The sequence below is a fragment of the Mesoplodon bidens genome (assembly GCF_964165515.1).
Source record: "Mesoplodon bidens genome assembly, chromosome: 4".
Lineage (NCBI taxonomy): Eukaryota > Metazoa > Chordata > Mammalia > Artiodactyla > Ziphiidae > Mesoplodon > Mesoplodon bidens.
In genome coordinates this window covers 30,459,784-30,484,045 of record NC_138160.1, presented here as the reverse complement: position 1 = coordinate 30,484,045, position 24,262 = coordinate 30,459,784, and the positions used below count along the sequence as shown (strand labels likewise).

At 35.7% G+C, this 24,262-nt stretch overlaps 1 protein-coding gene across 10 annotated transcripts in view; it reads left to right on the top strand.

The window, feature by feature from the left end:
- Window positions 1-13,797, top strand: part of LMBRD2 (LMBR1 domain containing 2) — a 46,783-nt gene extending 32,986 nt beyond the window's left edge. For 7 of the 10 annotated variants that reach the window (XM_081231517.1, XM_081231516.1, XM_081231520.1 and 4 more), the window contains 5 exons: window positions 1,562-1,665; window positions 3,096-3,142; window positions 4,476-4,581; window positions 6,963-7,092; window positions 8,032-13,797. In XM_081231517.1, coding sequence (XP_081087643.1) covers window positions 1,562-1,665; window positions 3,096-3,142; window positions 4,476-4,581; window positions 6,963-7,092; window positions 8,032-8,092 — 448 coding nt within the window. In that variant the 3' untranslated portion in view covers window positions 8,093-13,797. The remainder of the gene's footprint in view (window positions 1-1,561; window positions 1,666-3,095; window positions 3,143-4,475; window positions 4,582-6,962; window positions 7,093-8,031) is intronic. The other 3 variants (XM_081231515.1, XM_081231521.1, XM_081231522.1) reach the window with 2 other exon arrangements.
- Window positions 13,798-24,262: the final 10,465 nt, after the last annotated feature.

Sequence of the window (24,262 nt, the reverse complement as noted above, 5' to 3'; positions counted from 1 at the left end):
AGTTAATTAAGATAAATTTTGAGTGCCCATTTGTCTTTAAGAGAAAAAATGGTCATATTCCTCAATTTTCAAATTATAAAAATACTCTATTATAGGAGTATATGAAGCAATGCCTTGCTGACATTTCAATGGTAACTTGACTTCATAGGCCAGTTTTCTTTTGAAATGCTGCCATAATTAGTCTAATTCCCATATTACTAACACACAGCCATACCCAGAGCTAATATTCAGACTTAACTGCCTAGAGAATGTAAAGCTGTTTCCTGACACTTTAGACAAAGCTAAGACCTTCCCAGAGACAATGATCTCATCCTGGAGTATAGTATTCCCACAAGAATATGAAGATGGTAAGGGAATATTTAAAGTCACGGAATTAGCATGACCATCTACCTGAAACCCCAGTTTTACTTACCATTAAGTCATACAGAGCATTCCTTATATATTAAAACAGGCAGATAATTTATGAATTAGCCAGATTTTTACACATCACTAATGTAAAATGGGAGATCTTCACTTTTTTTAAATTGCTCTGCTGTTTTCTCTTCCTCCTAATATACACACACACATACTTCTCCCTTTCTCCTTCTTCCTCTCTCCCCCTTGCTCCATGTATGGTGTTGAGGGCATTAGCCTGCTGTGGCCCCCTTTGCCTGGCAAAGCAATAAAGCTATTCTTCTCTACCTCAAAAGAAAAAAAAATGTACATCAATGAAAAAGTTTGAGAACTAAGGTAATAAAAAGAGCTTGGTTTTTGTTTTGTCTTGGATTTAAATCCTCAGGTCTAAAATTTATTAATTGATCTTTAGCAAGGTTTTTAACCCCTTGTACCTCTGTTTCCTTATCTGTAAAGTGTTATTTATCTCTTAGAATTATAATAAGAATTAAATAAGAGTATCTTTAATTGTCTGATGCATAATAGTTTAACAAATATTAATCCTTCCTTCCTTGCATGCCATATTTTCAGGGTATTTCTGTCTTGTACAACAGTGAGGTTTAAAGTAAATAGTAAATAAGATATAAAATGATAACCCCCAGATAAGCTATAGTAATGAATTCTGAGTTTATAGTAACACCTATTTAAATAGAATTGACTAGTTCTCAGGATAAAAAAAATAAAACATGAAAATCAATTTGCATAACTAAGACTTTCTAAGCCAGAATATTCTACACTTGTAAATACTGGTTGTGTATGTGTATTTTCAGTATTAAAATTGCTGTTTGAATATAAGAAAAGAATAAATTGCTTTTGTATTATAGCCATTGTTTAGCATCCTGCTATAATAATCTTCTGAAGGTATGCTAATGGCCTAACTTAATTTGTGTCTGTAAGAAATATGGCTTTGGTGCATACCCTAGTCAGTGGAGTACTGGGCATATAAGCTTCTTAGAAAGGGAAATAATTACTTCTTAAAAAAGACAAATGTAGCTCTAGGTAACTTGACATGATAACTAGTAATAAACCACAGGCTTCTGTGGGGTGCAAATACTAAAGAACAATTAATTTATCTAAACATTTACAGTGTGAAATAATGCTTATCTTTTTGAAAATCGACTTTTATTAGCTTGGGAACTCGTTGTTTGAATCTACTTGGTTTCCAGCAGTTCATGGGAGATAATGATATGACATCAGACTTAGTTGATGAAGGAAAAGAATTAATCAGACGAGGTAAGATTTGTCTTTTAAAATAAATGAAGGGAAAGTGCTAAGACTGAGAATACAAAATTAATGTTTGTATGATTTGAAATTTTTTTTTTTTTTTTTTTTTTTTTTTTTTGCGGTACACGGGCCTCTCCCATTGCGGAGCACAGGCTCCGGACGCACAGGCTCAGCGGCCATGGCTCACGGGCCCAGCCGCTCCGAGGCATGTGGGATCTTCCCGGACCGGGGCACGAACCCGTGTCCCCTGCATCGGCAGGCGGACTCTCAACCACTGCGCCACCAGGGAAGCCCTGAAATTTTTAATCTATCTTAAGAAATTACAAATTAATATGTTTTAGCTAAAATTCTACAGAAAGCTTTCATAGCAAAAATAATTCGAAAACATAAATGATTGTTTCATCTGTCTTTAAGAAATTCTTCAGAGGATTTAATAATTAATATGCCTGCAACTAAATAACGCCCTTGTTTGGTGTTGGAGTCATTTTCCTGTTTGCTTTGAAATAGATTTGCCAAGTTAAATACAGTTAGAAAACTCATTAATTTAAGGAATCATCATAAAAAAAAAGGTAAAGAATCATCATTAGTTTAATGCTGCATAGGAAATCATTCAGACCAAGGCTGGTTTTTAGAATGTGGTAATCATTAACAACCTGTTAGAATACATGGCACTCTGTTAGAATCTAATCTCAAAACTGAGTGTATCAAATTTCCTGATGTTCAAGTGATGGTCGAATAGGGGGGAAAAGAAAAACAAAACTTGAGTTTTGGGACATTGGTTCTTACGCATTCTCCCTACTTGGGTCTGGGGGTTTTGTGTGATCTTATTTAAATGTAATCCAAAATGTATTGTGGCTCTAAAATAAGCCAGCGTAGCCTTCACATGCTCTCATAGGAAGGTGGTATCTAGTTAATGTTATAGTTCTGCTGCTTTTTGCATTAATTAGACTTCATCTGGAGTATCATATCCAGTCCTGGGTAAGATTTTCAAGAGTAAGACTGACAAGTCAGAAGGAAGCTAGGACAGCCAGAATGAGTCTGGAGGGCATATCTTCTGGAAAATAACCACTGAGTATATAGCCAGAAAAGAGTAATGGAAAAGACTCTTATGCAGAAAGAAGTATGAACTTAATTTAGAAGACAAGACATAAAGAAAAAGAGAAGTTGCAGAGAAACAAATTTCAAGTCACCATGGGGAAGAAGTTCTTCCTCACTCAAGCTATTTAGTCAGAGCCTAAAGGGCCATCTCCAACAAAAGTAGAGAAAGTATTCTCTGTGGAGTTAGGTGACCTCTCCGGTTCTTTCCAACAATAACCTATTACCTTTGGCTTTGTAGTAATTTAAAGGAAATTGGTCATAGCCTGATACCTTTACTTCAGTTACTCTACATCTAATTAAACCATGTTATACCAAATTTGAGACCACTTTTCTGTCTCTAGAGAAGAGAAAAAGGCAACGGCAAGAAGAAGGTGAAAATCGACGCAGAGTAAGTACCGTACTTACTACATTTCTGTAACCTAAAGATTAATGTAAAATATCGTAAGAATCTTATTGATTTAGAATAATTGGCTAAAAACAGTGGGAAAAAGACATAGGAGATACTTTTCCAGAAAAGCAGTTTTAATAGTTTCAGATGTACATGTAGGTATCCTGTCAGACCTGTTCTAAAAAGTCATTAGTAATAAATTACTTCATGTCCAACATCTAGCAGTTTCTTGCCTAGAGTAGGTGCTCCGTAAGTATTTATTGGATAAGTGAATAAATTCATGCAATTTTGCTATTAAAGTGATTTTGATTGCTTGAAAATTATGCTTTTTTTGTAATATGACATTAATTTTATTCCTCTTTAATTTTTCCTTAGTCCTTCGTTTCCTGAGGCAAACTAACCTCCTAGAGAATTGAAAAGGCAAAAAATGAGAAAAATCTAGTCACAGTTACCACAAATTTTCAATACCTGAGTGTGTCCATTACCGGAGACGTGAAGACTCAGGAGGCGTGATAGTTGTCTCCGTGTATTTTAGTGTATGTTATGTAAGGGAGACTTGGGCTTGAATTTCAGGAGGCATAACTAGAACAAAAGAGCAGAAGTGACTGGAAATAGGGTTCACCTCTTTGTGAAAACTTCCACAGTTTACCAAAATGGCAGTGGGATCATCACACATAGAAATTTCCATGTCATTTAGTAAGAGAGCCAAATGGTATCTGGCATATGGTTATTTTAAAATGAAACCCTGCACTGCATGGGAGGCTTAATTAGGACCTCTAAAGTTCCTTTCAATTCTAAGAATTTAATGAGTAGAATCCCAGTTAATAAGGTTTTAGTGCAGTTAAAACACAATGCCACGTGAGTCATTACCTAATGATGTTTGTATACAACTCTAATTTTGCTATCAGAAATGACTTTGTTCAGTCTCTACGATTTGTAGTTTATTTGAGTGAGAGAAAATTTTATTAACATCTCATTAATTACTATGAGTTATCGTAACTCTTACATGGTCAAGGTAACCTTATTGTAAAATTATTTTGACATTTTAGATAAAATTCAATAACTTAAAATAACCATAGCTAGCAAAAATGTCTATAAATATCTTCATTTAAGTTAAGTTTGGCAACTATTAAAAGCATTTACAGATAAGAAAAGTATTTATCTATGATTTCTAAAGGCACTGTGCTAATTATACTGATTATCCGATGAATTCCTGATGAAAAAGAATTAGATTATATTACCCTACATATGTAATCTAAATCTGTTATCACTGATGAATTATTTTCTGACTGTGTGTTCTTGTGTTATATAATCATTTGTGTTTCCTTCCTAGGAATGGAAAGAACGTTATGGACACAGTAGAGAAGATCCCACTAGAAACAGAAATGTTCATATTGACCCAAAAGAATCAAACTTCTCAGATATTAGTACCAACCGATGTAAGTACTTTATTGTCTAGTTTTCTAAGAAATTTTTTTCTTATGCTTGCTTGCATAGAGTCTGAGGATTAGTTACCCATCCAGAAATGCCTTTATAGAATTATAAATGTGGTTCTGCAGTGACTTTACTTTTTTCATCCCTCAGTGTATGAGAGGAAGGAGAAACTCAAATATGCATTCTGGTAGGAGAAGGAGACATCTGGGACATCAAGTGAATAGTTGTAATTACACTACCTAAATAATAGTACTTATCCCAGGCACATTGTAAGCAGGTACTGATTCCTATTTACCTAGATGTTTTTCAGGCTGTTCAGTCATTTTTATAATAAATTACTGATTGACCCATATATATCAGGTACTTTCCCAGGAATGCAGGAATACAAAGAAGATAACTTCCATCCTTGGTTTGCCTATAATTTAGTAAGGGACTGATATCAGGCAGAAGACATGGGTCAGTGGGTTGGATTAGGAAGCCTCCCCACATCCTTGACCCTGCCATCTGCTTCTGGGAATGTGAATTCCCAGGATCCAGCACTGAGTAGAAGGCAGAGGTTGTTTGTCTTTGGGGGAGATGCAGGGATGCTGAGAGAGTGTAAGGGGGCATGCCTGATGCTGAGGGAACACAGCTCAGAGGGTGGAAAAAGAATTCTTTATTGGGAACAGATTTCTGTTATAAAGAAGTACTATTTAGGAATAAGTAGTACTTAGCCAGGTGAAGGGGTTTTAGGCAGAAGGAGGAATGAGTGACATGAGAGAACCTTTGGGGAAATGTAGGTTTTTCTCTATGACTAGAGCCTAAAGTATGAGAAGCCTGATGAGAGGCGAGGCTGCAGAGATAGTTGGGAAACAGGTATTATCATGCTTAGAAGTTCAGCTTTTATCCCAAAGGTAAGATTTCAATATGGAAAGAAGCATGCACAGATTTTTGGTTTAGGAAGATGAATTTGATATCTGTATAAAGCATGATTTCCAGGGAAGTGAGACAGAAACCAGTTTAGTGCCTGTTTTAGTAATGCAGTCAAAAAATGATGAGGGCATGAAATAAGCACCCTTGTGATGACCCTGGAGATAAAGAAGAAAGGATGTGTTTGGATGAGATTTAGTGTAGAAGAAACAGGAGAAAACTAAAGTTTCAGTTAAAGCTAGAAAATAGAGGTAGGATTCTACAAAGAGATTTGGAAGTTTATCATGGATTTGGAGTTAACAGAGTGCAGAGATCTGGGAATATGGAGAATGGTTAAGAAAAGAGGAAACACAAAGCCTTAGGATGATGAGTTAGAAACTGGCATGTGGTAGGCAACCAATATTTGCTGAATGAATGAGAGAAACGGTAAAGGGCAGAGTCCAAGATGACAAAAATATGAGAGAATTGGCTTGCCTTAAATTTTCAAAAAGATATAGTTTTTTTGAAGCTGTTGAGCTGCTCAAAATAGCATTGTGAAAATTTAGGTTGTTTATGAAGAAAACCCCATTCACATAGAGAAGGAATTAGTTCTCTAGATCTGTGCTGACCAGGATGGTAACCATTAGCCACATATGGCTGTTGAGCATTTGCAGTGTAGCTGGTGCCCCATATTGAAATAATATTTTGTATATACTGAGTTAAATTAAATATATTAAGATTAATTTCACCTATTTCTTTTTACTTTTTTAATGTATCTACTAGTAAAAAGTAAATACGGGGCTTGGAATTTATTTCTGTTGGACGTTACTGCCCTAAACTCTTGCTTCATGGGAAAAAGACTCAGGCCTTTTTTGAAGAGTTTGAGTTGATTACACCTTAAAATCCTAGCCGAGGGCTTCCCTGGTGGCGCAGTGGTTGGGAGTCCGCCTGCTGATGCAGGGAACACAGGTTCGTGCCCCGGTCCGGGAGGATCCCACATGCCGCAGAGCAGCTGGGCCCGTGAGCCATGGCCGCTGATCCTGCGCGTCCGGAGCCTGTGCTCTGCAACGGGAGAGGCCACGGCGGTGAGAGGCCCGCGTACCGCAAAAGAAAAAAAAAAAAAACAATCCTAGCCGAGAAGTGAGATGTAGCACCCCCTGCATTCAGTGTGCAACCAGCTGAAACTTAATTTGATTATGAACAATTTCACTGTTATGATACCATAGTTAAATACTAATTCTGATTCATATTGAGTCTTTGCACTATAGCTGCTTCTGAGCTTAGACTACATACAAGGGAGAACTTTTCCTTGTTATTTTCTATCATACTATTAATCATTTTAATCTAATTTTAAGATAACTATGTAGTTATCTTTTCTTAATATTGTCTTTACAATCAAAATTCAGATCCTTTATAATCTTGACTTTTCTTTCTGTGAGTCCATAGACTGTGACCCATAAAGACAATAGAAAGTGGACATTTTTTTCTTCTTTTGCAGCAGCATCCAAATATACCAGGGCTAATAATAGGACTGAAAGGGACCGAATAGAACTCCTCCAAGATGCAGAACCTTTGGATTTTAATGCAGAAACGTTCACTGATGATCCTCTTGAATCTGAATCAGGAAGGTAAGTTCCAGCTTATCATTTTGGCTCCAGCATTCCTCTGAAATTTTAATAACATTCTGACTTGACGAGATAAGCATAAGGAAAGTATTCATCTTTACTACTAATAAAAAGCATATTAAGCAACCTTTGAAACCTTTTAACACCTTCTAATGCTTTTGTATTTAAAAAATTATAGCATCTAGTGGTGGTGATTGAAATTAGTATGTTCACAAACTACTACTAGTAGTATGATAAATAACAAAAAAGAATTGAAATCATTTGGTAGAATCTTAACAATATTTATATGCCTATTTCTGACAATCCCATTTATGAAATGTATCATATTTTGCAATAGTTTACGTAGGTGTAACTGGATGGCACACTATTCTAAGCACTTTAACAACAGTAGTTGTATTTTATGGTTTAAGTCCAATTGAATTTCCATCCAGAGAGGCTCAGTAACTTACCCAGGATCACATGGCTTGTAAATGACAAAATCAGGCATTTAAACCCCAGGACTGGCTACAGAGTCTGTGCTTTTAGCTACTATACTATGTAGAAATAATTAAGCAAAAGCAAAACATTATATGCATGAAGATATTTTGCTATAGTATTGCCTATAAATAGCAAAAAGAATATTCTATTTATATTCAACAATCTAGAGTAATTATTAAATCTGTTAAGTTCCATGCTGTATTTTATATCTCCCCACTCCTTTCTTTTTACATCTCTCACCCTGCCATATGTGTCATATGTCATAGGCTCTAAAACAGTCATTGGTTGATTTATAATTAGGTAAATCCCTTTGGGATAACGTTCTTGGATAAGTTCCTGATTTCAGCTACTGAATAGATTTTACAGTTCTTACAAATTATGTAGCCACTTCCTTTTAATGTGTCCTTGTTTTTCTCTCCTTCTTTATTTTTGATGCCTCAGATCATTTCTTTATCCACCTTTCAGGTATCAGCCTGGTGGACGATACCTCTCAATGTCTCGCAGCAGAATATTTGATGATGTTTAAAATCTGTAAGAATATATGGAATAACTAACCAAGATCAACACACAAGTTTAGTCTTTATGAACATCTGTATGCCCTAGAATTTACACTGAACTCTCAGTGAAAAGTGTCAGGATAAAAAAGGCACTAAAAATTAATGGGATCTTAGTCATAATAGTTTATTGTTCATTGAATAGAGTATCATCTTTTCTAATAAGGTTTGTTACATACCATTCCTGAAGTGTCTGCCTTAGAAGTACAGTTACAGTGGAAGGATTTAATTCATGATTAAAATCAGTATATGTTGAAAACATGTAGTTCAGTTTGTTTCAGATAAATTTTTTTCAGGAAAGTTGTTTCAAAGGTCCAAGGAAGCCATAAGTTATAACTGAACACTATACACTTTTATTATTGTGATTTACATTTTTGCTGTTTCTAAAGAGTATGTTGATCCTTTATTTCTCAAAGAGATGGGCACCTCAATAACAACCATATTTACAAAACCCATGTCTTAAAACACGGCTTACTTACCAGACATAACTGAATGTAGAAAGCTCTTTTTCAATGCTGTATGCAAATTAGTTAGGTTTTTGCATGTATAATTAAGATTATCCTACAACTGATAGTGTTTGTATCTTCAGCATGTGTACTATAATCAGGTGATATATTCTTTCAGTCTTTGGTGATAACTGGAAATTGTCTTATGCTTTTGGTATGGCTTTGTAAAACATTTTCATTTCAAAGAGAGGTGTTCACCTTTGTCATTTAGCATATTGATTTGAGTTGATTATTCCATTCAAGGAGAATCGTAATTATTAATGGTAAATAGTGGGGTTTTTTAATAACCAAAGAGTCCCACAAAATTCTCTGCTTTTGAAAGGTGCCTGTTTATTCCTTTTGAAAAACAAGATCTGGTTATTCAAAGGTAAAAAGTCAATCCATTTACTGTTATTACTAACAGTTAAATTATGGTTTATAGAAAACAGAAAACTAGTTTAGAATGGAGATGTGTAGTAACTTGTTGGTTAAACATGTTATTATTTAAAATTGAATTTTTTAAACTTTGTGTTTAAGCCAAAGTTAGGTATTATATTTTAAATCATCAGTGTTTTATTGCACAGTGACTGTAGTCGAGCACAACGTGTTTGCAGAGAGTTATGTCCCTGAAATATTTGCAACTCTGAGAATCCATACCTTGGATTCACCCAGTGGTGACTGTACTTGAGCTTGCCTGTGGCTGTCTTAGTTTAACACCTATTATCCCGTGTAACTTTTTTTTTTTTTTTTTTTTTTTTTGCGGTACGCGGGCCTCTCACTGTTGTGGCCTCTCCCGTTGCGGAGCACAGGCTCCGGAAGCACAGGCCCAGCGGCCATGTTTCATGGGCCCAGTCACTCCGCGGCATGTGGGATCCTCCCGGACCGGGGCACGAACCCGTGTCCCCTGCATCGGCAGGCGGACCCTCAACCACTGCGCCACCAGGGAAGCCCCCATGTAACTTTTAGTAGTGGCCCAGTTTGAAGATGAATTATATAGTCGAATTTGATTATATATTTCTTGAGGGTAGTTTTTCCCTGAATCATAATTTTAAATGTTTTATTTTCCTCTTTTTGTAATGTTACCATTTAATTTTTTTAAAAGCCACAGTTTTATGCAGATACTGAGAGGAATAGTGTATCATCCTAATTATCTGATTTTCTTAAATTTTTATGAACTTTGAGATTAGATCCCTTTTAAAATAATTATCAATGGATAGATTTTACTCTCAATGGAAGATTATATAGACTGCTTATTTAAGAACACACACACACACAGCCTTTTATTGTGAAGCATGGTTATAGAGCAGTAGGCCAGGAGCAGAGATAATTTAACACTGTTTGAAATTTCATGATTTACCATTGAAACCTTGGGCAAATCATGTAACCATTCAGCGCCTCAATTTCTTCATTTTCAAGATGAAGAGGACTCTTGCTATTTACCTACTGATCTACCTCACAAAGCTATTGTGAGGGTATTGAGTTGATGTTTATATGGTGGCGTTTAAAAAGACAAAATAAGTTGTTAGCTGTGCTGGTTTTGTTATTTGAAAATAGTGGATGGGAAAAGGATCACTCCAGGAAGGGGTCCAGTTTCTTATTATTACAGAGAAGCTTACAAGTTCCCAGAGCAAAAGCTCTTTTGGGAACAATTAATCAAAATCCTTTGAAAATAATATTGTTTTATTATTCAGTCTTTGGGTTTACTTTGGAATATTTTCCTTAAGTATAATGTTGTTTCTCATCAGGTTTTATCATGAAACTCAGATGCTATTGTAGAAATAGAAGCAGAAGAAGAGAAGAAATGATCCAGTTACTTTTATAACTTATAATACCCTAAGATATATTGATAGAAGTAAGTAAAGGAATGTACTACTTTATTTTATTGTTACATTTTTTATGATTATAATAACTTTTGAGTTATTTCCAGAATATTTTTTTTGTTTTTTAAGTGATCCAGAGTATTCAACTTTTTAAGCAGAATTTATCTTACAGGATTTCATATATGATCATATAGGAAGGTTACCTAGCTAGGTAAATTTGTGTTTAGAAGGTAATGATTTAACCCCTGGGGTTAAATCATTCATTGCTGGGGAAGTTCATTGCTGGGGAAGTGAGTTAATGTTCATTAAGCCACCTTGTAAAAAACTGCAAAAAACTTGCAAAACGTTACTACTAGATTCATACACTACATGCAAAGTACATTTCTTGAAGAATTACTTCTGGTAATTACCTTTTGAGGTGTTTCTTACATAATAATAGATATCTGGTTAAATTTTCTAAATTATTTTTCTAAATAATGTTAGGTAAGGATATTCTAAGCCAGTAGTTCAAAATAACCATTGCAGAAAATAACAATAATCTATTAATTTCATGAATCTGTAAGTTGCTAATTAACTTTTGTTACTACATCAGTAATTTCTTATTATCAATAGAGCACTTTTGTAAAATCATTATTAAAATAAGCCTAATTATTAGAATTTGTTCTCTTACCAAATGAACACAGGGGCTTTGGAATAATTTCATCATACAAGAGGCCCTCATTTCACAAGAGTGGTAAGGGCTAAATCAGAACATTCAAGGGTTTTTCATTTATAAAGAATAGATCAGAGAGTTCGACAATCGAAACTTTCTTTAAAAAAATGCTGCCAATTGATTTGTTTTTGGATACTACTATTTGATTAGATTATCAGTTCTTAAATTTATGCTGGTTGTGTGCCCAAATGAAATTAAATGTGGATAGGAAAGTAAGTGTGAGTATTTTTTAAGTACATTTTAGAATATCAATGAAGGGATTCATTGATGTACAATAGCAAACCTCATTTTTTTATACTTTTAGTAGATTTAGAGAATGTTCTTGATTTTTTTGTTGATTACTATTTTAAAGGAAAAATAAGCTCTCCATAATTATAATTCACACTGTTCAGTAATGTGAGTTTTATACTTGTGATTTGTGTGGGCAATGCCTGAAAAATCACAGGGATGAATATATTTGCACTAAGAGGCAAAACATGTCCCTGAAAAATCTTAACATACTTGAATCTCCAAAATACAATGGATTGTATTGTATTAAATTCTAAATGTTGAGAAGTAAATGAATTTAGAGTTTTATCTTTCCTTTCTTTTCTTCCTTCTCCCCTTCATTCCTTCTATACCTTCCTTCCTCTCTGAAGCCTCTCTGTATAGTATGACTTCTAATGTGCTGACAGATTTTTTTTCCGTTTGTTCTTTGTGTACAGTTGTTTTTGATGATCAGTACACTCAGAAGGTTCTTACTACAGATCCCACTACTTGAATAGCAGTATTGCACTTAAAGTAGTGAAACAGATTTTGCTAGACAACTAAGCAACATCTGAATGTAAATGTGCTGGATGCTAGCTCAGTGTGTTGTCTTTTTCGCCACTAAGTAGGACACTTCAGTAAAATGAATTATTCTCAGTGTAAATGTTTTAGCATAAAATTAGACTTCCAAAACCAGTAATTGTTAAAAACAAAACAAGCAAACAGACCCAAAACATTAAGAACCTTGAGGCCTCTTTTTATGAAAAGGAGTTCATAAATAATATACATCATTGTCAAAGTTTTCATTAAAGAGAGGTTGAAACAATATGAGAGGGTTACAGGAAGCCTTCTGAATTGTGAATTCCCTTTGTGTGGGGTACTTCTTTCCAACTCAGTGACTTTTTTCCTGCTCAGAGACCTGGAAGACTAGGCAGTGTTATCCCCTGTACTAACTCCTGGAGACCAGGTCCTGTGAGCCATCTCCACGATCAGAGCAGCCACTAGCCCTGCCCCATCCCCAGTCCCATTGCAATGGGAACATACCCTCACCCCTAATTCCTTTCATGTTCAGCCTGGTTTTCCTAACATTTTATTTTCACTTTCAAAAGATTTGTCCATTGAGATTGATCACAATTTTAAATTTGTTAATAAAGCAAGAATATTGGCATGTTCCTCTTCTCATAGATATCCTAAAATACTTTTGTTTTTAACACACTTCCTGGTGAGAATTAACCTTTTTTCCTGTGAAAATCTTTTCTTTTGTGATTATCCTGATCTCACATCATTTTGCAAAAGGAGATTTTTACTGTACTTAGTGCAAAAGAGTAGAAAGAATGGTTTACTGTGACAGACATATGGAGAATAAAGTCATAATTTGTTCATCTGACTGTACAACACCATTTTGAGTTGATATTATTGACATAAATCTTATCAACCTAATCACTTAGAGCTGTATTTCTCAAAAGAATGCTGGCTAGCATCTTCCCTACTTAGTACACCAAATTGTAGGGGAGAGACTTTTTTTTTTTTTCCAAAGCAATCCAATGGATTTGTTTTTGTCCATATTTTGAACACAACTTGAAGGATTTTTCTCATTTAGAAGATAGAGAACATGTGGACCTGTCTTTTAAATTACTGTAATCTAATATATATGTTTATAAATTATAGCATTGAAAAAAGAGCTCTAATATTGATGTTGTTACCTTCTGGTATTTAATTTTTATAAAATGTTTTTGTAAGTAACTAATTGTAGTATTGCTTTTAAGTAGTTTAAAAATCTTTCTCAAATAAGTTCTGACCAGAACCTATTTCCTTAGGGCAATACTCTAAAGTTCAGTAGTCCAGTATGAGTTTGAAATACTCCTACATCTCTTCAGTATCTTTTTATATATACCAGTACCCAAGCAAAGTATACCAAATGCCTAATTTCTGTGTTGCATTAATAAAGTACTTGTTATTTATCTAATTCAGTGGATTAGGTGAAATAGAAGATAAGTCTTTCAAAAGTGCATCTGATCATAATTTTCAAAATGTTCATTATGTTCACTCTTGGTGCATGATGCCAATTTATCTTTAATCAGCTACTACTACCTGCTATGTAATGGCACATGTTTTCCTTTCTGACTAATGGGTTGTAGATGTAACTATTTTTCTCTGCAGATTCTCACTAAATATGTATTTGAACAAACCTGCAAAGTGCTACCTATAAGTAAGTTAGCATCTTTGGCCTTATCTATGCACAATGTTCTCTTAGTTTGGTTTTGACAAACTCATGGACTTGGAATTGCTTTGTAGTATTTTAACTTATTGCGATGTAATGAATTTTTTGAAATGTTTATTTGATTAGCTGTTAAAATATAGGAAATTATGTAGCTTTGCATGAAATAAAGTACATTTCTACAAGTTACTAAGAATTTTGCTGATTATGTGTTTTACTTCATACCACCTTTGAGATTAAACTCTTTTTAGTAGACTAAGGCATTTTTTGTTCCTTACAAATGTATTAACAGGTATCACAAAAGAAATGTTTTAAGGTAAATAATTCAATACTGTAGGTTCCACATTACTTTCTGTTGTGTTTATAATTAAAATAAATTATTGTTATAAAACAAATATCATATTAATGCATATACGTGGAATCTAGAAAAATAGTACAAATGAACCTATTTGCAGGGCAGGAATAGAAAGGCAGATGTAGGGAATAGATGTGTGGACACGGGTAGTGGGGAGGGGGGGGTGGGATGAACTGGGAGATTAGGTTTGACATAATTACACTACCATGTGTAAAACAGATAGCTAGTGGGAACCTGCTGTATAGCACAGGGAGCTCAGTTCGGTGCTCCGTGATGACCTAGATGGGTGGGATGGGGGGTGGGGAGGGAGGTCCAAGAGGGAGGGGATATATGTATACATATAGCTGATTCACTTCACTGTACAGCAGAAACTAACACAACATTGTAAAGCAATTATACTCAAAAACAAAAACAAAAACAAAACTAGAGCAGAAATCAATGAAGTTGAAAACAGGAAAACAATAAAGAAAATCAGTGAAACCAAAAACTGAGTGTATGGAAAGATCAATAAAACTGATGAGGGCTTCCCTGGTGGCGCAGTGGTTGAGAGTCCGCCTGCTGATGCAGGGGACACGGGTTCGTGCTGTGGTCTGGGAAGATCCCACATACCGCAGAGCGGCTAGGCCCGTGAGCCATGGCCGCTGAGCCTGCGCGTCCGGAGCCTGTGTTCCGCAACGGGAGAGGCCACAACAGTGAGAGGCCCGCGTACTGAAAAAAAAAAAAAACAAAAAAAAAAAACCTGATGAAACCCTAGCCAGGCTGACAAAGGAAATAGAGAGTTGCTTACCCATATACCAAAAAGAACAATGGAAATTTGAAATTAAAAACACAACACCATTTACATTCATCCTAGCTAATACAATAAGATAAGAAAAGGAAATAAAAGATATACAGGTTTGGAAGGAAGAAATAAAACCGTATTTGTTTGCAGATGATATGATCATCTATGTAGCAAACTAAAAGAATTGACCAAAAAAAAAAAAAAAACTTTCTGGAATAAGTCATTATAGCAAGTTTGCAGGATATAAGATTAATATGCAAAAGTGAATCACTCTCCCTTTTACCAACAATGGAGAAGTAGAATTTGAAATTAAAAATAATACCATTTACATTAGCACCCCGCAAAATGAAATACTTAGGTATAAGTCTAATAAAATATATCTAAGATCTATGTGAAGAAAACTACAAACCTCTGTTGAAAGAAATCAAAGAACAAAATAAATGGAGAGAGATTCCATGTTCATGGATGGGAAGACCCAATATTACTGGGATGTCAGTTCTTCCCAAATTGATCTATAGATTCAGTGCAATTCCAGTTAAAGCCCCAATAAGTTATTTTGTGTATATTGACAAACTGATTCTAAAGTTTATATGGAGAGGCAAAAGACCCAGAAGGGCCAGCACAATACTGAAGGAGAGCAAAATCGGAGGACTGACACTGCCCAACTTCAAGACTTACTATAAAGCTACAATTATCAAGACATTGTGGGATTGGTGAAAAAATAGACAAATAGACAAATGGAACAGAACAGAGAGCCCAGAAATACACCCACATAAATATAGTCAATTGTTTGACAAAGGAACAAAGGCAATTCAATAGAGAAAGGGTAGTCTTTTTAACTAATGATGCTGGAACACTGGATAACCACGTGTAAAAAAAAAAAGTCTAGACACTAACTTTACACCTTTCACAAAAATTAACTCAACATGGTTCATGAACCTAAAACTATAACACAAAACTTCTAGAAGGTAACATAGGAGGAAATGTAGGTGAACTTGGGCTTGGCGACCAGTATATATATCACACAAAAATGTGTGTGTATGTGTACCCAGAGACATGTACAAGGATGTTCATGGTGCTACTCACAGTTACTTCAACCATAAATAATTCAATCAACAAAATGAGTTTATTTATTCAACATGATGGATATATGCATGAATAAGTGGAAATGATTAATTACAGCTATATAACAACACGGATGAAACAGATAATGTGGATCCAAAGAATTCAGATGTGAAAAAATAATATAGCGTGATTCTGTTTATATAAAGTTAAAAAAAGATAAAACTAAGTTGTAGACTTAAAAGATGAATGCTTTGTAGTAAAATCATAAAAAAGAAACAAGGAAAGATTACCATACGTGTCACGCTGTTGCTTACCTTTGAGGAGGAGAAAGGGATTAGTGATTGCAATAGAGCACAAGAGAAGTTTCTGGATTGCTGCCTGTGTTCTCTTTCTTGACTTGGGTGGGTGGTTTTACACGTGTTCACTTGTAATGAATCACTGAATAGTACGTGCTTTTATGTATGCTTTGCTACATGTACCTTTTATTTCATAATAAACTTAAAAAATATAGAGATTTAAATTACATAACTTATACCATATAAATTGGGAGTGGAGGAAACTGCATTATAGTGTTCTAAGGGAGGAGTAAAGAGGTTGCTTAAGCCAGATTTTCAGTTGAGGATGCATGCTACAATAATCATTAAAAGAACAGAAATAAGATATAGATACAAATAAAGGAAAAATGGAATGATAAAAAATTCAAAACAGCAAAAGAACAAAAATAACCCTAAAACTAAACTTTATTGTTTCAAAATGCATACATAGTTGAGAAACCTATAAAGAAAGTCATGTGAAGTGATTTACTATATAAGTCAGTATGCTTCTGATAGGGATGGGACGTTCAAAGGTATCACTCAGAGAGGCTCTCGGTTACTAAGGACAATGTTTTGTTTCTTATACTTGGGCATTTTTTACAAGCATTTTTCTATTTATACTTATTTACTATATATTTATATTTTATGCATTTTTCTGAATGTGTCTGTATTTCAAAATGTAAAAGGTTTCTAAAGAGAAAAATCAGTTTCTGTAAATCACATTAATAGTTGAAAGAGTAAAATCACATGATCATCTCAAATAGATGCAGAAAACATTTTGATATAATTCAGCACTTATATTTTTTAAAGTTCTATTTTTTAAAAAACAGTTTTTTTCTGATGAAGAATGGATATCTTCATGCATATGTATAGACATGTATATGTATAAATAAGAACCCCAAACTACTGCAAAACAATCTAAAGAAAGAAGAACAGAGATGGAGGAATAACACTCCCTGACTTCAGACTTTGCTACGAAGATACATAATCAAAACAGTATGGTACTGGCACAAAAACAGTTACCTAGATCAATGGAAAAGAATAGAGACCCCAGAAATAAACCCATATACTTATAGTCAATCTATGACAAAGGAGGCAAGAATATACAACAGTCTCTTCAATAAGTGGTGCTAGGAAAATTGGACAGCTACATGTAAAAGAATGAAATTAGAATATTCTCTAACACCATATACAAAAGTAAACTCAAGAGGTATTAAAGACCTAAATGTAAGACTGGAAACCATAAAACTAGAAGAAATCATAGGGAGAACAGTCTGACATAAATTGTAGCAATATTTTTTTGGATCTGTCTCCTAAAGCAAAGGAAATAAAAGCAAAAATAAACAAATGGGACCTAATTAAACTTAAAAGCTTATGCACAGCAAAGGAAACCATAAACAAAACAAAAAGACAACCTACAGATTGGGAGAAAATATTTGCAAATGATACTACTGACAAGGGATTAATTTCCAAAATATACAAGCAGCTCATAACTCAACATCAAAAAAACAAACAACCCAATTTAAAAAATGGGCAGGGACTTCCCTGGTGGTGCAGTGGTTAAGAATCCACCTGCCAATGCAGGGGACACAGGTTCAATCCCTGGTCCAGGAAGATCCCACATGCCGTGGAGCAGCTAAGCCCGTGAGCCACAACTACTGAGCCTGTGCTCTAGAGCCCGCGAACCACAACCACTTAAGCCCGCGCACCTAGAGCCTGCACTCCTCAACAAGAGAAGCCACGGCAATGAGAAACCCATGCACCACAACAAAGAGTAGCCCCCGCTCGCCGCAACTAGAGAAAGTCCACGTGCAGCAACAAAGACCCAGTGCAGCCAAAATAAATAAATAAATAAATAAATAAATTTTTAAAAAGTGGTTAGAAGACCTGAATAGGCATTTTCCCAAAGAAGGTATATAGATGGCCAACAGGCACATGAAAAGATGTTCAACATCACTAATCATCAGGGAAATGCAAATCAAAATCACAATGAGATACAACCTCATACCTGTCAGAATGGCTATCACCAAAAAGAACACAAATAACAAGTATTGGCTAGAATGTGGAGAAAAGGGAGCTCTTGTACACTGTTGGTGGGGATGTAAATTGATGCAGCCACTGTGGAAAGCAGTATGGAGGTTTCTCAGAATAACTAAAAATAGAGCTACCACATGACCCAACAGTTTTACTCCTGGGTATATATCCCAAAAAACACAAAAGCACTAATTTGAAAAAATACATGTACCCCAATTTTCATAGCAGCATTATTTACAATTCCCAAGATAGGGAACCAAACCTAAGTGTCCATCAACAGATGAATGGATAAAGATGATGTGGTATATATACATACAATGGAATACTAGTCAGCCATTAAAAAGAATGAAATTTTGCCATTTGCAATGATATGGGTGGACTTGGAGGGTATTATGCTAAGTGAAATAAGTCAAAGACAAGTACTGTATGATATCACTTATATTTGGAATCTAAAAAATACAACAAGCTAGTGAATATAACAGGAAAAACAACAAAAACAGACTCACAGATATAAAGAACAAATAGTCGTTACCAGTGGGGAAAGGGAAAGGGAAAGGGGGAGGGGGAATATAGGGTATGGGATGAAGAGGTACAAACTATTATGTATAAAATAAGCTACAAGGATATATTGTACAATAGAGAGAATATAGCCAGTATTGTATAATAACTATAAATGGAGTATAACCTTAAAAAATTGTGAATCACTATGTTGTACACCTGTAACATATATTGTACGTCAACTGTATTTCAATTAAAAAATAATAAATGAAAAAAGACAACAATGAAAATATAAGCATTCTTTTTTTCTGATAGAGGATGCATGTCTCCATGCATATATATAGACATGTATATGCATAAACATGAATGCAATACTACTGCAACTGTCATCCTTAATGCTATAATCTTTACCTTTAAGACCCAGAGCAAGCCAAGGTTGCTTACTGTCACCACTTGTATTCAACATTGTATGTTCCATAATCATAAGAAGAGAGAAATAAAAGGCCTAAGAATGAGAAAAGAAGAAACAAACGTTTATTTACTCTGACATGATTGTGTATGTGGAAGATCCAAAAATACACAAATTATTAGAATTGATAAGAAAGTGGCATCTCTTAAGGTGGTGTTTGGAACCTCTGAACCCTGGTTAAGTCACAGACCTCCAGTAAACCCAAACCTCAGTCTCATATTTGTTTGAAAAAAGGGGGAGTGGTGAGTGGATGGCTTATAATACAATGCTTATCAATGTGGCTGTGAGGATTATAATCAAATAATGTACTTGGAAGTCTCCTGCAAAATGTTACCCCACAGTAGATATTCATTTATTAAGAAACACCAATCATCTGTGTGGTCAAGCTCTTCCTCTTCCTTCAGGCTCTTATCTGGAAGTCATTTCTGAGGGAACATCCCTGCTTAATTTTTTCTTCCTAGCACTTAACTTAGCACTATCTAACATAATATGTGCTATTTCTCATCTCTCTTCTCAGACATAAGCTCCAAGAGGAATTATTTTTGTTTGCAGAACCACCTGTGCCTGACCCATAATAAGTGCTCAATAAATTTGTGTTGAATCAGTAGATAGATGGGTTAATTTACACAGTCACCATCCTGCCCTTATCTGAGCTACTGCATTATAGTAGGTAATGGGGAGTATTTCCTAGGATACTAAATGGGATGGGCCTTGTGACACCTTTTAAACCTCACCACTTGTCAGTCTCTTCCCTGTGGTGAGAGGGGAGGGTTGGAGATTAGATGTGTGACTATTAGAATTAGTAAGAAGGGTAATGGAGCGCCCAAAATTTGGGAGAGAGGTCCAGAAAGGGAGACGTGGGAACACTGAAGGCAGACTCCGGGTATCCTGAGTTGGCATTCTGGGCCAGTGCTGCTCAAAGTGTCACTTGCCCACCTTGAAGAGGAACTTTTCTTTTCTCTACATAAAGACTTGCTTTTTGTAGAGACTCTCCAGCCCTGGATTTCTAGGCAGGATTTCTCAAAACTATCCCACGTGTTTTTAACTGTTTTTTTTTAAGCATAATTAAAGTCTCCCAGCTGATTTACATGAAATAGGTAGTAACATACAGACAGAATCACTATACTAACTGCTAGACTAATTAGATTGTGTCTACACTTTCATAATGCCTAGCTCTTTCCTTTGAAAACCTTAACATACTTATTGTTTAATCTGTTATTTTTAATGATTTACTCAACATCTCTTTCCCAGTCAAACTGTAAGCTCCATGAGGACAAAGGTCATGTTTGCCTTGCTTACTACCAGGTCCACAGAATGTATCATAGTGTACAGCACATAGTAGGCAGGTGGTAAACATTTACTGCACTATCTAAATATTGAGATTTATAGACATATTAGACCAAAGTATAAATCACATCTTTCTTGACTAGGATTTTGCATTTAATGAAACCTTTGCTACTGTTCCAGGTATAACTTGGAAAATTATTCTCATTCAGTCACTGAATTCAAGAAGACTCCTTACACTATCTCTTTCTGGCCTTAAGCTAGCTGTCTGCTTTATTTATTTATTTATTTATTTTTGCGGTACGCGGGCCTCTCACTGTTGTGGCCTCTCCCGTTGCGGAGCACAGGCTCCAGACGCGCAGGCTCAGCGGCCATGGCTCATGGGCCCAGCCGCTCCGCGGCATGTGGGATCTTCCCGGACGGGGGCACGAATCCGTGTCTCCTGCATCGGCAGGCGGACTCTCAACCACTGTGCCACCAGGGAAGCCCTGTCTGCTTTTTTTACCAATCCAATCAGAAGACCCTCATCAAACCTACTATAGCCTAAACTGACTATGCATTTGGTCACATTTATTCTCCCCTCATAACCTCGTGTTCTTTTGGAAGAAGCCTACCCTACCTGTCCCTCTGCTGAAATGACAAGCCAGCTTCCTCTTACTTGCTCCCAATAATTATCAGTAATTATCCTCAAAGGAAGGATTTCTTTTTGAAACAAATTTTAACAACTTTTGTCCCAACATTAGTTCATTCCATCTTCTTCTTTCTCCTGAACCAATTGTAAATGTACTCGAACCATTTAAATATATGTGAATGGTGATATACCCTGTGTACTTATGTTAGGGTACATGCATATTTGCCTTCTCTCTCCCTCCAGAACAGTTACTCTCAACCCTGGCTTCATATTAGAATCACCCGAGGAACTTTGAAAGCATACTTATGTCTGGGTCCCATTTCAGAATGTCTTATGTGAATGATTTATGGTGAAGTCCAGGCATAGATGTAACTGTAAAGGCCCCCAGGAATTATAGCCCACAAAGTAGAGACTCTACCCTCCACAAGCCATGTCTCTATCTCCCCCAACATCTCTTACCAGAGAGCCAGGGCAGGGCTGTCTCCTCAGGGTTTTCTCTAAGTGTCGGGCCTTCTCTTTAGCAAAAGTGGTCATAGTCGATTGCTGATCATTCAGTTCATCAGTTGACTGCCTGATTCCTGGGCTTGGGAAGTGAGAATCTCACTTTTCAGCCAGTTTGCTGCGTCCTGAGATCATAAGTGTAGAACACCTTAGGTGGGGCATTTGTCAAATGCTCTAATGTTTAAACATTATTAAAAGAAAATGAAGCCCCAATAAAACAAAGTAAAACCACAAGTAAAAGCTGACACAGAATAGTAATCCTCAGCAGGATTTTCAGAATCTGCATCACAGAAGAGGCCCTTAGGGATGAAGAAAAATACAAAGTCCTCATTCACTGCCTTTTAAACAGGAGCCCCAGACAACAGTGACTTTTTTGAAGGATTTGCTGCCAATGGAATGTGAAGACATCTGTTGGCCCAATAGTTGAAAGCAAGAGAGTGGCAGATGTCACTGGCACACAGCTTTCAGAGTCGTTTATCAAATAAAAACAAAAATTGCTGTTCCTTCACTTGTGTTCATGAGACCCTGTAACATCTCCCAGAGCAGGAAGACCATTAAATGATGGGTACAATTTAGAAGAGGGGAAGAAGGAAGAAAGCAGGAACACTCTAAGCCCCAGAGAGAATTGTAGCAAAGACAAAAACAAGGAAATGGGTAAATGTGGGTTTATCACTTAAAGAAATTGCTAAATAGTCCTCCAACCTTTGGCTACGTACATCCTTACCAACATTTGGTGTTGTCAGCCTTTTTAATTTTAACCATTCTGGTGAGGGTGAAATGGTACCTCTAGTTTCAGTTTTCATTTCCTTCATCTCCAATGATGTTAAACATTTTTTCAGGTGTTAATAGCTGTTTTTATATCTTCCTTTTTGAAATGTCTGTTCATCTTTAGCCCCCCACCCCTTTTTTTGAGTTCTGTCTCTCAGATCCTACTCAGGTCCACACACTCAGCTCCAGAAACCTTTATCAAAGAGGAGGTCATGGGCTTCCCTGGTGGCACAGTGGTTGAGAGTCCGCCTGCCGATGCAGGGGACACGGGTTTGTGCCCCGGTCCAGGAAGATCCCACATGCTGCGGAGCGGCTGGGCCCGTGAGCCATGGCCGCTGAGCCTGTGCATCCAGAGCCTGTGCTCCACAGCGGGAGAGGCCACAACAGTGAGAGGCCCACATACCGCAAAAAAAAAAAAAAAAAAAAAAAAGAGAAGGTCATGTTAGTCCACCTCTTTCCTTCCCCTTTGCCTTATAAAACAAAAACAAACAAAACAAACAAAATAGCCCAGTTTTTAGTTAGGTTGTTTGTCTTTTTATTATAGTTTTGTAGAAGTTCTTTTTATGTTATGGATAGAGATCTTCCATGGATTGCCTGTCTTTTTTCTTACTAGTCTTTTGATGAACAGAAGCATTTACGTTTGATGAACCCTGGTTTATCAGTTTTTTTGTTTATTACTTAAGAAATCTTTGCTATCTCCAGATCAGAAGGGTATTCTCCTATGCTTTTTCTATAGGTTTTATAGTTTTATATTTTACATTTAGGCCCATGATCCATCTTGAATTAAAGTTTGTACATAGATGTTTTAGGGGATTATGATCTTTTTAAAAATATAAATATTTAGTTCTTTTGTCTTCAAAGCAGCTTGCTGGGATTGTGTGTGTGTGTGTGTGTGTGTGTGTGTGTGTGTGTGTATTGGATTTATAGACCAGTTTCGGGAGAATAGAGATCTTAACAATTTTGAGCTTTCAGAGCCATTAGCATTGTACATCTTTTGATTTCGGTAATGCTTTATAGAGTGTAGAGGTCATGGACTATTTTTTTTTTTTTTTTGGCTAGATTTAATCTTAGGCATGTAAAGTTTTTATATTTCAATTTCCATTAGTTTTTGCTATTAGATAGAAATACAACTGATTTTTATATATAAACCTTGAGTCCTGCAATTTTGATGAACTGACTTATTCTATTGGGACTTTTTGTAGCTTCCATAAGGGTTTTCTATGTACACAACAGTGTCTCTGACAATATCAGTTTTCTTCTTCCTTCCCAATTCATTCATTCATTCATTCATTCATTCATTCATTCATTTATGAACTGGCTAGAGTTTCTACCATGTTGTTGAATAAAAATAGTAAGAGCAGGCATTTCTGCTTTGTTCCTTAGATGGAAAAAGTTGAATGTTTCACAATTAAGTATGATTATAGACCAAGATTTTTAAAAATATATGCCTTTTATCACATTGAAGAAATTACTTTTTATTGCTAGTTATGCTAAGAGTTTCTATCATAAAAGGGTATTGAGTTTTGTCAATAAAATAAAGATTTTTTCTGCATCTATTGAGGAGATCATATGGTACTTCATTTTTACTGTATTGTTTTGGTGAGTTATGATTCATTTTTTTGATGGTTTCCTTTGCTATGCAAAAGACTGTAAGTTTGATTAGATTTATTTTTGCTTTTGTTGCTTTTCTTTGGTGTCAAATCCAAAAAAATCATCACCAAGACCTATATCAAGGAGCTTACTGCCTATGTTTTCTTCTAGGAATTTTCTGGTTTCCGGTCATTGAGGTCTTTTTCTGCCTGTTTCAGAGTTGCACTAAAACCCCACACCGAAGCCAGTCTTGTTTTGAGGATAGAAAATGCAAAGATGACTTCTGGGGTTTGCATGCCCTGTCCTTCCCAGGGTTAACATTACAAGGCGGCAGAATTACACGATGGCCTCAACTTGTACCTAGGGAGACA